Below are 15,729 nucleotides of genomic sequence, written 5' to 3' on the forward strand. Positions count from 1 at the left end.
TTTCCCAGTTTGAAGAGACTGGGAACTTTGCCAACAGTCTGAGGCTAAGAGGCAAAGAAGGAAGGCCCATAGCCAGGGAGACAGACCAGGGACAGACTGCACTTGCTCCCGGTGTGGAAGGGATTGTCACTCCCGGATTGGCCTTTTCAGCCACACTAGACGCTGTTCCAGAACCAGCTTTCAGAGCGCGATACCATGGTCTTTCGAGACTGAAGGTTGCCAACAACAACAACTGAGAATTCTGTGTTAAGGGTCGCAAGACCATCCGTCCCACTCCCAAAGGTAGTGATTGTTCAACCCTTTTTGTGCTGTAGCATAGAAACGGCCAAGGGTTCGAAAGCCTAGGCTGATTGCTCAAGCAGGAATGCATCAAAGAAAGCATCCGTATAAGCAGGAAAAAGGTGCTTCCTGGCACAGAGTGGCTGTGGAGGCCAAAATGAGACAGGCCCATAAGGGACTGAACCCCTGTGCTGTGGGCAGGGTCTGCATTAGGAGCTGCGGGGCCCAATTGGAAACAGTTTTTTGCAGGACCCCAGGTTCGCAGCCAAGGTCTGTAGAATCGGGGGAAAGGAAAAATTTTATTATAGACTTAATGTGAGTTAATGGACCAAATGGATCTAAGCACATGTAAATGCAATATAAAATTGCATACGACACTCAATTACCCTAACTGGGGAGGGGGGAATTGGGAGCAACTGATCCAATTGGCTTAAAGCCATTCCTGGCTGTGGGCCAGTTGCCAAGCTAGGTCCTAGAACAGCCTGCTGGTGAACTGGGTTAAATTTCAGCTGAGGACCCAGTTTTTGAGAGTCAAGGACATCAGGAGCTGCTTTTTACAGAGCTTGAGTCTTTGTCCACCAAAGTTTTAGGCAGGGGTCTACCTGACAATACCAGCAAAGTTTGAACCTCCAACCTTCTGCATGCCAAACTAAGCAACAGTTGGAGGAGGCTGTAAAGAAGTTGAAATCAATATGCAGGGTGCACTACCCAGCCCTGCCACTACTCAGGCAAAGGACTTCTGGGGCAAAAGGCTTTGAGCTCCAGCACTTTTTGGTGCAATGGGTTAAGCACCACTTAAGCCAACTGCACCTTGCCAAGCATGGGTGAGATTAGGAAGGGGTTGGACAATGGGGACAAGGAAAGTCTGTCAAAATGGGGATCAGACCTAGGGAGCGAGATGGCCTCCTTTGTGCCCCACGGCCCTGCAAAGGCTCTGGGGGCCAAGCTTTCCCCTGCATGGCTAAAAATAGCCAGCGTCCGTGTGTCTTTTGTGTGCCCTCCGCATCCCTCCGCCCGCCCAAGCCCTCAAGTTTGCTTCCTCAGGAAAAGCAAAGAAGGAAATGGGAGGGAAAGAGGCACAGCTCCAGAGAGAAGCTGCCAGAGTGCCGCCGCTCCTGTGTGACCAGGGAGTCCTCACCAGGGACCCCACCAGGATGTGGGAGCTGCTGCCCCTGCTGCTTTTCTGCCTGCAGGTCCAGGGGCCTGGGATGGGGAGCTGCACTTCTGAGCTGGACCCCAATGGGAGGCACGTCTGCCAGTCGAGCAGGTAGGTCCCTCTGTTAGGGGTGATGGTGGCAGGGGGGGTGTTGTTTCTTTATATGTCTCCAGGCTCCGTTCAACATGTTGGTTTTAACCGCAAAGGGCCAAGACTCAGCACCTTTAAAAACTACTTCCCCCCACATGATCCTGCCTGAACACTGAAGGCAACATCAGAGGGTATGCTCTGTGTCACCCCCCCAAGCATGGAGGAGGGGCTCTGTCTTTATATCAAAGCCATAGATGGCTCTTTCAAGGGACATCTGCCCAGCTTTATCTTGGCTCAGTTTATGGTTGCCCAGATACCAGCCAGAGGTCTAGGTTTTGGATCTGGTTGTCCAAGCAAGTGGCCTGATCTCGAGCCACCTGCCACCGTCCTTCTCCTCTCCTCCACTCCAAATTAAGTGTGAGCTGCTGCCCTGACATGCCACCTCCTCCAATTGCCATCAAAGATGAGCAGACAGATCTTTCTTTGTCAATCATCATGGAGCAATGAGATGACCGGACCAGACCCTGCTGTGTGCCATCACCAGGGCTCCCTTCTTCGATCTCAGGTTTGCAGATGCCTCTGACTTGGCAAACCCAATAAGTTTACCCTGTAGTGGGCTGTGAACTGAGCTCATATTTATTCCAGAAGTCGTGGATCTCTTTGAATAGATTAAAAGATGGTTCTTGTATTGATCCATTGACTTGACCTTCAGGCTGAGATTAGTTTTAAGTTATTCTAATGTTGTTGTTTCAGACTGAGTTTGTTTGTCGATGATAATGATAATTGTTAGCCATAGTGTTGATTATCTTTCAGATAACAAAAGCGGAATAAAAAGGATGGGGGGATGTAATAACATGTTGGGATGTGAAGGCTTCCCCTCATACTTTTAGTGAGCTCTCTTTTGCCACGTAGACTGCAATTCTTAGGGTATTTTTCCTTCCTCTTTCATTTGGCCCAGCTGCTCCATGCGCAAGGGAGGCACTAAGAGGTAGTAGCATATTCTGGGGGTTTCTGCACAAGGTTGACTATCCACCCTGCGAATGCACAGGATGGCTGCAAGAGCCACGAGTGGGTGGAACGACACTACTGCCTGCTTGGGGTGTGTGTCTTCAAATCTTTCTCTGCGTCTGCGTCTTTCCCTTTTGTCTTGCGCTTCCTGTTTCCTGCCATTCACACTGCCTCTTGCCTCTGCCCTGTTCCACAGTTGGAAGATGTTTTAAGAACAATTTTCTACACACATGAATTGTTAACCCTGCAGAGTTTGCCGGTCAAGCTGCTTTGCTTCAGCTCTTGGGAAAATTTTTTATCTATTAATTAGCAATGGCGTTGATGCAGGGGGTGCGGGCTGCACGGGGTGACATGCACGGGGGGGGGGAAGCGCACTAGTGACCAAATTCACTAAAATCACAGTTTGTAGGAACAATACCATCATGTTACATACCATTCAATGTGTGATTTACAGCAGAAGGCAATGAAAAAAACCACATTGGAATATCTATTTTCTAACAAAAGGTATAGCCAAAAAACCAGTGGGGTGGGGCAATGGTACATCACCATGCCCACCACCTGGGTCATTGCCCCGCCCATTGCATGGGAGGAAGTCCATCACGGGAGTGACGCACTGGCCTCCCACACTGGGTGACACAAACCCTAGTGGCACCACTGTTCATAGCAAACTTGGTTCACGAAACTCGGATAGAACACTGTAGAAAAGCAACCAAGAGCCTTGTGAAGACCAGGATCTCCTGGTGCCCGAGATGGTGTTCCAAATGTGGCCCCCCTTTACCTGGGAGCAGCGGTATTGCTAGGGTTTGTGTCACCTGGCGTGGGCGGCTGACGAGTCACCCCCATGATGGACCTCCTCCCATGCAATGGGTGGGGCAACACCCACACTACACTAGGTGTAGTGATGCACCAATGCCATGCCCCTGCTGGCTTTTTGACTATAACTTTTGATAGAATGGGGATGTTTCAACGTGGTTTGTTTCATTGCCTTCTGCATGAAATTATGCGTTGAATGATGTATGATGGTATTATTCAAAAATACCAAGATTTAAAAAATTTTGGCCAGTAGTGGCCCACACCCCCTAGCAACACTACTGTCTTGGAGAGGGCCAGCCTCTGCTCCTTCTGTTGAAAGTGGGAACAGGTGCAACAAGACTACACAAACATCCTGCACCTGAAGGGGGCAACCGAGCTAGTGAGCTGGCCAGATGGAATGTGGCCAGCTTTCTACAAGCTCTCTCCTGGTAGGCAGACTACTATTCATAGGGCGCAATCCTAACCAACTTGCCAGCACTGGCCTAGCCGCAATGCAGCCCCAAGGTAAGGTAACAAATATGCCCTTACCTCGAGGAGGCCCCCTTGACTGCCTCCCCACTGCAGGATGCAGCGCACGCCACATTGGAACAGCTTTCAGTGCTGGAAAGTTGGTTAGGATTGCGCCCTTAGGCTATTATTCCATCCTCCATCTTCCCAGATTCTGCTATGCAGCTAGGTGGCAAGCATGTAGGTATCTCTTTCCCTCCCCCATGGAGGTCCCTCGAATAGAGTTTTGTTTTTTTTATAACTACATGTCGGGCCGGCCCATCCATGAGGACAACTGAAGCAGTTGCCTCAGGCATCACATTGGTGTGGGACACCATCTCTGCCTGCCTTCTTGCCTCTGTTCCTACTCTTCTCTCCACTCCCTGGATTAGAAAAGGAAGAGGAGGACAGAGAGGAAGGGGAAATGTAGAAGGGAGGCGAGTGCCGAGCTAGAGCATCGGAGAGTGGGAAGAGCAGAGGCTGGCACATCATCGAGTTAGGAGGGGCAGCATTCAGCATGTCACCTCAGGTGTCGGGAGGCCTTTGGCTGGCCCTGACCACATACCTTAAAGTAGTCTCCTGAACAGGTCTCCTGACCTGCTGGGTAAATCAGCTATGCTAACACTTCCCATTCCCTCTGCTGGAAAACGGAAAGGGACGAGCAGAAGAAGAGGTAGCGTGGGGCTCTAGCCCACCACTCTCCTTTCTTCCACATTTTCTTTTCTGCTCTGTCCCCCTCTTCCTTTTCCAATACAGGGAGTGGGGAAAAGAGGAGGCAAAGTGGAAGTGAGTTGACGGATGAAGGAGGGCACCCCATGCCAACCTGCTGCGTGGGGCAACCGCCTCACTTGGCCTCACAAATAGGCCGGTCCTGTTGAAGATGAACAAATGTCTTGTTGCAGAAGCTCTCATGGAAGATGGTTCACAAGACTTTGGTTATCCTTTAAGAGGGCGTGAGGCATTTTGTTGTTTTTTTTGATGCTACAGACTCTGGAAAACATGTTGCAGCCCTGAGTTGTCAAAGAGGCAGGGCAGTTCTTGCCATGAGCGTTTGTCCCTTGTACCTGGAGCAGGTAAACAGTGCTGACTCTGCCTGGGGACTTTTGCAACTGGAAAGCCGTCCACCTAATGTACGTTCCCCTTCAAGCTCCCATTTTGGGTTTTGTTCGGTTTATTATGTGTCTTTGTCTCCCCTGCCAGCCATCCCCAAGTCCTTACCTGCTGCCAAGGCTGGAAGCAAAAAGGCCGGGAGTGCACCACTGGTGAGTGTTCAACTTTCTACTCCTGTATTTAGTCTGGAGTTTTCGGCTGTAGCCTTTTGTGGCTTCATATTGGCTCTTTTCTCAGCAGCATGGGGTAGGGAACCAATTTGGTCTTCCATATACATTCCTGATTTAGAAGTGTGTTGGCGCTAATGGCGCCAGTTCATAAGCCAGGATTGAGCACCAGGTGACCTCTGAATATCCTCTCTGCTCCTGAACAGGTGCACTCATCCTCCAGAAGCCAGTCGTCTGACAATGAGGGAGGGCCAGGGCAGATTTGTGCACCCAGTACCTGCTAGCCCACCTGCCTCTGTGTCATGAATATGTACAGTTTAGGCCTAGGTTAGCATGTGAAGCCTGAACCAAACTAAGTCAGTAAGGGAGAAGTGGCTAGCAGTTCCTAGCTGCAAGAAAGTGAGTAAACAAACAAAAATATTGTTGTCTCTCCTATGCTGGCCAGAAAGGACAGACAACAAGAATTACAACCCATTGGAATTTTTAACACCTCAGTAGACAGAGAGGCACCTTATCAAGCTGATGAAATGCAGCTGGGGATCTCCAGTTGGGAGGGGTAAGAACTAGGAGGGCTAGCAACTAGGCCAACTTTAAGAAGGTTCTCTCCTCAAAAGTTTCTGATTAGACAGTCTAAATAAGTATGAAGTCACCTCAGTACTATTAGCATAAGAAGTATAATAATGGGGCCCAAGGGGTGTGTCCAGGTCCTTCTTGAACAGAGTTTTTGGGGTGCAACATCCTGCACGCTGCGAGCTCCATTGTCTACCATGGGCACCTGGCCTCATAGGTAGCCTTGGGGCTAAAAGATCTACAAGAGTAACTGACCCAGGTGAGAGATAGGGATTAATAGAGATAGCCAGCTAGCTTTATTATTTTATTGCTGATATGTTTCCGAGATGTTTATGCCTCTAGCATTTGCTGCCTTAATGTAACTTTATGTAACCTTATGTACTTAATAAACTAAAATCTCTTTTACTAAGTTGTTTCATTGTCTGTTGGGGACAAAAGTTCAGAATCCTGCCTAGCCGTTCAGCAAGCTACCAAGTGCTCATTGAGGTCTAGTAACTTGAGGACTGAAGCTTTAATTGGAGAAAGCGCTCAGTGCCTGTAAGGGATAGAGTTAAGCCTAGAGGGTCTCAGTGTCCCTGGACTGAGGCACTGGCACATACAGGGTGGTGGTAGTACTACTAAACAGAGGGGCCTTGAGGGCTTTAGGGTTCGAGAACCAAGAACTCTGAGCACCCCAAACCCCCCTAAGTTTGCGACACTCTGCCACTCCATCTCCTCCTCCTGCTCCAATTCGAAAAGGAAGAAGAGGTCAGAGTGGAAGAGGAAGTGTGGAGGAGAAGAGTGGTGGGCTAGAGTGCCGGGTCCAGGTGGTGGGAGCAGGTGGATCAGAAGTGGTGACAGCAAGTGTGCTGCTGGGTAAGGGGAGGAGCATTTAGTGTGGCACCCCAGGTGCCGGAGGTCTTGGGCTGACCCTGGGGATAGAAGAGCAGGAATTCTGGCTAATCTCTCAGGCAAGCAAAGCACTGGCACTGTCTTAGCCATCGTTCTGGAGCAGGATACCGAGCTCTTTGTGGCATGGATCTCCCTGCCTAGGAAATCAAGGCCCTAAACATCTCATTGTGTCATTGCCAGCACTGTGCCAGGGCGCGGATGCCTGCCAAAAGGACGAGGTGTGTGTGCGACCCGGTGTTTGTCGCTGCAAGCCGGGCTTCTTTGGGGCCAACTGTAACACTCGTGAGTATTGGGCTGGGGTGGGGCAGACAAAGAGGGTATCTTCTAGACCAGGGGTGCTCACACTTTTTTGGCTCGAGAGCTACTTTGAAACCCAGCAAGGCCCGGAGATCTACCAGGGGGGAAGGAAGCGTCTGACAGACACCCCCTTTAATGTATGGAGCCCCTGCTGGAGTCTAGTCAGTTTCCTCAGTTTTGTTGCTGCATGCCTGAAGAGCAGCTAAAGTGTCAGTTTCAGTGTCAGTTTAGTGTCAGCTAAATATGTCAGTTTCATCTAGTCACTAGACGAAACTGACATATTAACAGTTTGGAGAGACAGAGCTCTGCGATCTACTCATTTTGCCTCGCGATCTACAGGTCCACCTATTACGCGATCCACCTATCTACGCGATCCACCTATTGAGCACCCCTGTTCTAGACAGACACAGCTCCTTGGGCACCAGAAGATCTTGGGTTGGCCCTTCCCTCTTCTCTGATCACCTTTTTTTGGTCCCTGCAATTTTATTTTTTCAAAGTCATGTATAAGTTTTCCAGCATATTTTTGCAGTCGCAGGGAGAAAAATATACTTTGAAATTGGAAAAAAAAACCTGAGGTTTATGCTGGATCATTGCCAAGTATTACATTTAGTGGTAATCAATTTCCTGGGCGAATCCTAAGAGGTCTGGGTTCCAGCTCAGCAGCTGTGCTGTTTCAGTGGTTCATGTCCCTTTGGTGGAGTTGTGGAAGGCAGGGACTGCCAGCTCACCACCACCACCGCCCCATCTCACATTCTGCCATTCCCTTGCAGGGTGTCCTGACCAGTACTGGGGCCCAGACTGCAAAGAGAGCTGCCGTTGCTACCCCCATGGGAAGTGTGACCCAGTCAGTGGAGAATGCACCTGCCACCCCAACCGATGGGGGCCGCTCTGCCAGTCTGCATGCCAGTGTGGCCTGCGAGGCCGCTGTGACCCCCTCACTGGGGCCTGCCATTGTGAGCCCGGCTGGTGGGCACCAGACTGCAAGAAGCAGTGCCAGTGCAATCTGTCTGGTTCCCGCTGCGATCCGGCTACAGGTCGCTGCTTCTGCCACGGAGGCTGGTGGGGCAAAAGGTGTACCTTCCATTGCACCTGCAGCGGCTCACCCTGTGCCCAGGAGACTGGCCGATGTGAGTGCAAGGCTGGGATGTGGGGTGCCTTCTGCCAGAACCCCTGCCATTGCCTGTATGGAACCTGCAGCCCCCAGGATGGGCAATGCACTTGTGAAGCTGGCTACCGAGGCCAGAGCTGCACAGACACCTGCCCGGCTGGGACCTATGGACTTCAGTGCAGATACAGGTAAATGGCCAGTAAAAGCAACTCCAAGGTGTAAAATTGGTGAGAAAAATGGTCCCACTCCAGCTTCCAGGTCATGTTGTTTCTGCATGGGGAGAAAGACTGCCAGCTTCAGAGTGCAGCCCAGCTCCCATTGACAGAGATGGCAAAAGTCTCCTCTTAAGCAGGGCTGACCCAAGACTTCCCAAGACCTGATGCAGTATGCACACCTTACCTGATGATGTGCCAACCTCTGCCTCCACCATGCTTCCTCATCTTCCTGCTTCCTGGATTCAAACAGGAAGAGAGTGGTGCTCTGAAGTATCTAGCCTACCACTCTCCTCTCGACCACATTTCCACGTCCTCGCTTCCTTTTCTAATCCAGGGCGTAGGAGGAAGATGAACGTCAGAGGCTGGTGGAGGAGGTGGGCAAGTGGAAATAAGCCACTGGTGGGCACCTCCTCCATTCCGTTGCCTGTCTGTTGGCCTCAGGGGTTGCCCAGTCCTGATCTTAAGAGCTCTCTGGGCTTCCTCCACCAGAGGTTGCTGCTGCTTATTTTGAAGATTGAAAGTACAAGTGACACAATGGAAAAGACATCCATTATCAAACTGAAACTCCTGGATCTCTAGGTTCTGATGGACTTATCAAGGGTTGCTTGGAATTTAATGGATCCTGATTCTGTGGGTCAGTCATCAACACTTGTTTGGGCTCGGCGGATACTGGTCTGGGGTTGTTGTAACAAGGTTCCCCATCATCCAAGCTATGTGGTATTGCTTTTCCCTGACTGTTGACTAGAAGTGCCCTCTTGCCCCTTCTTCTTTGGTTTCCCTTCCCCCTTGTACAGGTGTGGCCACTGCAAGCACCAACAGGCCTGCTTTCCTGTGGACGGCTCTTGCCTTGCCTGTGAACCTGGCTGGAATGGGACCCACTGCAATCAGTCATGCCCTCTGGGACTCCATGGGGAGAACTGTACCCAGCCTTGTCCCCGCTGCCTCCAAGGGGAGACTTGTCACCCGGAGACTGGAAAATGCCGGAACTGTGAACCAGGCCTCACTGGTGACAGGTGGGGATAAAGCTAGTCTCTCCAAAGTCTGTACAGATACAGGACCTGGATGTTCTAGGTCAAAGTCTGACACCAGAACCACTACCCCATCCTGCCTTTATGACCTCTGGCTCTATGCCACTGCCCCATCCTCACCAGCATGCCAGCCTCTGTCGTCCCTTCTCTACCTCTCTTCTTCTCCTTCTCATTCCCTGTATTCCAAAGGGAAGACTGGAATGGGCATTGGAGGAAGTGGAGAAGAAAGGTGGACTAGCACTCAAGAAGTGAGAGGAGGAGGAGGAGGAGGAGTGGCAGAGGTGGGAGGACAAAGGCAGAGGTGGGCAGCCCCACCAATCTACCACCTCACTCAGCCTTATGGATGAGCCAAGCCTGTCCTCAGCTTGCTGGTTAAAAGACAAGAGTTGAGTTGACCCACAGCTCCAGAAGCAGCAACATGACCAGCCACTGCGCTGGCCACACACCCCCATTCTTGTCCATCTCTCTCCCCCTGCAGGTGTGAGATGCCCTGCCCACCTGGCCTCTTTGGCAATGGCTGCCGATTCTCCTGCCCGGACTGCATCAATGGGAGCTGTGACCCAGTGTCTGGGGAATGTGTGTGCCAGGCTGGGTACTGGGGCATCAGGTAAAGACAACATCTGGGCTTTGGCTCTGCCCGCTTGATCAGGCAGCGGCTTGGAATGTCTCCTGTCTCCTTTGCAGCTGCAACAAGACCTGCCCTGAAGGATTTCACGGCCCGAACTGCTCTGAGCCCTGCCAGTGCCAGGGGGACCTGTGCCACCCTCTCACTGGGGACTGTCAGCTCCGTAAGTAAGGGGTTACATACCCTGCCCCAGCCTGCCCCTCCAGGGCTAACTCAAGACCTCCTGAGGCAGCAGGACAAATACTGCCTCTCCTCCTTAAGTCCTCCTTACCTGGTGGTGTACCAGCTTCTTCTATTCCATCCCTGGCTTGGAAAAAGGGGGGGGGGAGCAGAAGAGACTGGCAGGCCAGAGTGCCTTCTCTCCTCCACACTTCCTATTCCAGTATGTCCCTCTCTTCCTTTTCCAATCCATGGAGTGGCAGGAGAAGGAGCAACAGAGGTCAGTGGTTACCCCCACCACCACCACCACCAATCTGCTGCCTAAGGCAAATACCCCACCTTGGCCTCCTGGCCCTGCTGTCCCCTTACAGATAATTGCCTTATTTTGAGTTAGATCCTTGGGTCATCTAGCTCAGTAATGTCTGCACTGACCCAGCAACAGCTCTCTAAGGTCTCAGGCTCTCCTGGAACTACTAACAGGGATTGGCCCTGAAATCTTCTGGAAAGCTCAATCCTCCCCTGATCACTCCTCTTTCTCCCCCCAGGAGGTAAGAACCAGGAAGCCCTCATAGCAGGAATCCTGACCCCTTTGCTTTTCCTGCTGCTTTGTGTTTGCTGTTGCTGCTTCTGCTGCTGCGGATCAGCCCCAATGGACCCTGGAGACAGGTACCATTAGTTGGCAACCCAACAATTGTATACTAGTGACAGCCATGCTCTGAGTGCTGTACAAAACACGGAAAGATCATAGTCCCGTTTTCTCTACTTCAATGAGAACAAGACCAAAGGAGTTGCCTAGAGTTGGAAAAAGAGGTGACCTATGCAAACTGGCCTTTGTTCCCACTGAGCAGAAGAAAGCCTAAGGCTGAAATCCTATACAGTTCACAATTTCCTGGGAGTAAGTCCCATTGAATTCAATGGAATTTACTTCTGAGTAGACAGGCATAGGATTGCACCATAAGTTGACCACTTGTACCATGGCAAAACTGTTGGGAAAACTTGAAAGGATTGTGCCCTTCTCCTCTGTTTTGTACAGAACCTGCTGCTTTGCTGGGATGAAATTGCTCTGTTCATTCTTTCTCAGGGCAGCAGTTGCTGATGGGAATCCAGTCTCTCGAATGAAGCACCACGTGCTAGGGGCATTAGCCAACCTCAGCTCCACATTACCCTGCTTCTCCTTGGGGGGCTACAAGCTTCCACGTGTGACAGGTGAGAAGAGAGGTGTAGCCCTCCCCACATGTCTCTTCACTGATGCAGGAATCATGTCAAGACAAGTCCAGGCCTGCTGGAGGCTTGTTGGCCTGATAATCTTGGCATCAAAAGAGCAAAACCTCTGCTTGATAGGTGAGCCCCCAGAATGAGATTCTGAGGGGATGGAAGAGCAGTAGTGCCCCTGATTCAGAACAAGGTGAGGCATGATGCTAAGTACTCCACAGGACAGGTCCCCAGCCAGATGGGGCTTCCTGATACAATTCTGAGTCTAAACGGATGTGGCAGATCTACTTACAGTAACTTGCTTGTGTGCCTACCAGCAGATTCTGTGTGCCTCTACTTTTCTGTCCCCCCATCTGTTTCTTTCTGTGACCCCCACCATTTGACTAAACAAATCTCGCCTTCACTGCTTTATATGAACCAAGGTCCCTGCGTACCTAAATATCTCTATATGGATTTCAGCTGTCTCTGTGGCTAAATACCAGTTTAACAGATAGCTGATCAGTGATTGGAAAGTCAGTAGGGAAGCCTGCAGCGTGACTGAAACATCTTGCATCTGATGGGTGGGGGGGGGGGAGGTTTATGTCTAAAAAAAGAAACAAGATAAGGAAGCAAACATACATTTCACGTCATGTCGAGGAAATGCACCCAGCTTTCTCTGTGCAAGAGTTCTGGGAAATTCCATGCCCCAGCTAGACCGAGGCACAAACACCACAGTTCACAGTGGGAGCATGCGTATTCAGTATTCACTGCAAGCAGGATGATTGATTCATAAGTACAGAGGGGTTGTATTCTGAGCCAGACCAATGATCTGTTTAGCCCAATCCCCTTTACTTAGCAGAACGAAAGGCCTATTCTAGATGCAGGGGCGTCAAACTCGTTCCATACAGAGGGCCGAAGTTAGCATTCATTGTGCCTGCTGAGGGTGGGAAGTGACGACATTAAAGCAGATGATGACCAGAAATAAGCACTTTGTTCTCACATAGAAACTCATGAGCTGCAAATGACAGAAGAGAAACTGTACAAATTTTGTTTGTATTTTTAAGATACGAGACATCCCAATTATCATGCTGGGAGAACCCAGTTATAATGGGGGCTGGATAAATTGCTTACAGGGGCCACATTTGGCCCGTATTCCCAGATCAGCAGTGTCCTGATCTAGGAGTGTCCTGATCTTCCTGAACTTGCTCAGCCCTTTCCCCTAAGATCCTGGTGACCAGAACTGTTTTACTGTGCTCTTAAACACAAATCCAAACCTGGCACAAAGGAAAGCTGAATTCGGCCATCTATTGACATTGCGTCAAATTACACACTTCACCTAATTTTTTCAGCTAGCCTTGGGGAGGGCAAGGAGCTAGGTAGGGTGTGGAACCCCAGGCATCATATTTGGCCCCAGTCATTCTTCTGGGATTTTGCCAGTTTTGTGAAAACCATGTCTCCAGCAGCTGTGAGGAATTTGCTTTATGCTGCAAAAGGAAACCAAAAGCAAACTGCTGGAGAGCTAATTCTGCACAGTCACTCAGTTCCCTATTTACGTGCTTGTGATGAGTCACAGGGTAAGTACAGCCCTGGTGTTAACATAACATGCTAGGGGGCTGACCAGGCATGTTCTGTGTGCAGGACAGAGTGTTTGTCTCCCTCTATCACAACACTAGAACATCCAATGGAACTGATTGTCAAGAGATTCAGGACAGACAAAGGGAGACATTTCTTCACATCCTTAATCTGTGGAAATCACTATCATAAGATGTGCTGATGGTGAACATCTAAGATGGCTTCAAAAGGGGATTGGACTAATTTGAGGAAGACAAGTCTGTCACTGGCTTCTAGTCATGATGGCTGGAGAAGACTATGCTTCTCCTGCTTGTGGGCTTGTGATAGGTGGGGAGGACTATGCCATCTCCTGCTTGTGGGCTCTCCAGAGGAAGCTGGTGGCCCACTGGATATTGGACTAGGTAGACCTTTAACCTGATTCAGCAGGGCTCTTTTTATGTTCTTATGGCATGCCCTTTGCCACTGACCTATTCCATTCTCCATCAGTTCATTCCCATGGGAGGATTGCATAGCAGAGGGTAGGAAGAACAAGAGCTGTGGAGTGAATTGGTCCAAGAACTGGAGGGCATGGTTTAGGGATCTGGGGTGGGAGAACCTCCAGTTTGGCCCTGTTGTAAGCTGTCTTGCTTCCCTCTCCCTGGCAGTCTCCCACCATGATGCAGAGATCCCCTTCAACCCCAGTTTCATAGAGCCGCCTTCAGCTGCCTGGCCCCTGGACAGCTCCTTCTCTTCCTCCTTCGACACTGACAATGAAGATGACCAGCCAGAGGGCCCAGTCTACCAGCTCCCTGCTGGAGAAGGTAGAGATGCAAAGATCATTCCTTCTTTCAATTGCCCCCAACAGACTGGTAAGGGGACAGGGTCCTTGTGTCACAGTGGAGTCCCCAGCTTGCTCCCTGGAATCAAAAGGAAGAGAAGAATGGGCTAGAAAAGGAAGTGTGAAGGAAAGGTGTTGCTCTAGCACAGCACTCTCTACACTTCTTCTTTTCCATTTTTCCTTTCAAATCAAGGAAGCAAGAAGTGGACAAGCAGTGGAGGTGGGTGGACAGGTACAGGCATCCACCTCCAATCCTCTACCTGAGGCCAATGCCTCTGTCAACCAGATAGATGGGCCAGCCCTCCAAGGTCCTGTCTGCAACCAACTGCTCTTTCCGTATGCCCTATGTTTCTCCCCAAAGCCTGAAATGGAAGCCCAAGTGCTAGATTTTCTGCTCCACATCCCCCATCCCACTCCAGCCAAACTGCAAGCTCCACCTCTACACCCCAGGGAGGCCATCTTAGTGGGTAGCTGCATGACCACCATGCTCTTCTCTTCCAGCCCCAGATGCAGACCTCCAGCCTGGTTTCCTCCCAGAGGCCTCAGCCTTGAATTTGGAGCCCTTTGCCATCCCTCGCACATCCAGCATTGCCAAAGCCAAGCGCCCTTCAGTGTCCTTCGCAGAAGGGACCCGGTTTGAGGGCCAAACCCAAGGCTCCACAGAGACCCTCAACCCCCTACGGAAATCCAAGACTTCTTGGGGCTTGGCCCGAGTTGCCTCTCCTCCGCAACCTACTACAAGTCCTGAACAGGAGACACCCCAGGACAATTCACCAGGAAACATTTACGAGAATGTGGAGGCTGGTCCCAGGGAAGAGGAGACCCACAGATCTTTCCTGCGGAGCACCCCTGGAGGCCGCCGGAAGCGGCTCTCTAGCTCCCGGAATGTGGCCCAGAGAGTGGAGGCTCTGGAGGCAGCCTCAAAGGCTCAAGACAAAGAGCCTGCTGTTACCACAATCTACATGATGGTGGGCAAAGCGGCAGGAAGGAGTGAGGGGCCCGTGCAGGCCATCCTGCAACAGCTGGGCAGCCTGCAGAGGGTTAAACAGCCACCCAGGAAGGAGCCCCGGCTAAGAAGAAGTCTTGAGGGCCTCCAGAAGCCGCTGTGGAGGACACAGGACTTGGAGAAGAACACCAGGACGCTGCTGACCCAAGACAAGACTGACCTAGAGAGCACTGTGCATGACCCTGAACTCAGTACCACAAAGGCCGAGGCCCAGGGCCTTCTGGGAGGACTGCCAGCTCCCTCCTTGGAGGAGGCTGGAGAGTGCAAGAGCCTTGAGCTAACCCAAAGTCACAACCAGCCAGAGCGGGCGGTTGGAGAGGGTGCCTTAGAGGAGAAGACACAGGAAGGGGAGCCAAAGTATGAAAATGTCTCTGGGCTGGTCCAGTATCCCCTAGCCACCACATAAGTGTCCTATCCTAATACCACAGTCTTCCTCCCCCCGGTGCAATTTGAAAGCAGTCACGGAGAAGCAGTGGTGGCGGCCCTGAGAAGTGCCTGCAGGCCACAAGCTCCAGATGTTGATTCTATTTGCACAACACTGGGCAGCGATCTGTATCCCAGGCCACTTCTAGTCCTGCTCCCTGTAGCACCAGTCTGCCACTGATTTTCCACTTGCAGTCCCACGTGGACTTGCAACATTCCTTCCAAAATGCAGCAAATATAGCATGTAATTGGGACACAAGTAAACTCTTGCCCCCTTTAGCCCCTCCTGGGTCCATAGTGGTTTTCTACCTCTGGATGTGCACCTCTCAAAAAAAAAAGTTGGAGCGGTCAAGCTCACGTTTATCCACGATTCATGGTCATTGTGCTGCTGTCCTGCATTGGTGTTAAAGAATATCAGATTTTCTCTATTAATAAATGTGATGGTGCATGTGGAATGTGCAGGTGGATAATGGATGGATAGGAATGCATTATGAACCTGCTGGAAGAGCGAGTGAACAAAGTGTAACAATCCCAGGCTCAACACCCTACCTGGAAGTGTCCCTGCTCCTTCTTCATTGCATGGTGAGGATTTTGATGAGGTCCTTTACCCTCAGTTGCAGACCTCCCATTATGTCTGTTAGGGCAAATGCCCCAGGCACAAGCCTGTAGGACCCTGCGGAAGCCTCTGTGAAGCTCCCGCCGGGGTCAAAAACTGGAA

At 50.9% G+C, this 15,729-nt stretch overlaps 1 protein-coding gene across 1 annotated transcript; it reads left to right on the forward strand.

The window, feature by feature from the left end:
- Window positions 1-1,395: 1,395 nt before the first annotated feature.
- Window positions 1,396-15,454, forward strand: SCARF1 (scavenger receptor class F member 1). Its single transcript, XM_066635795.1, has 11 exons — window positions 1,396-1,546; window positions 5,033-5,094; window positions 6,751-6,852; window positions 7,638-8,163; window positions 8,985-9,203; window positions 9,697-9,825; window positions 9,903-10,006; window positions 10,548-10,668; window positions 11,084-11,208; window positions 13,410-13,565; window positions 14,084-15,454. Exons 1-11 carry the CDS (start codon window positions 1,434-1,436, stop codon window positions 14,992-14,994), a joined length of 2,568 nt encoding a protein of 855 aa, XP_066491892.1. The 5' UTR covers window positions 1,396-1,433; the 3' UTR covers window positions 14,995-15,454.
- The last annotated feature ends 275 nt before the right edge of the window (window positions 15,455-15,729 follow it).

This window comes from Tiliqua scincoides, chromosome 8, assembly GCF_035046505.1.
Source record: "Tiliqua scincoides isolate rTilSci1 chromosome 8, rTilSci1.hap2, whole genome shotgun sequence".
Lineage (NCBI taxonomy): Eukaryota > Metazoa > Chordata > Lepidosauria > Squamata > Scincidae > Tiliqua > Tiliqua scincoides.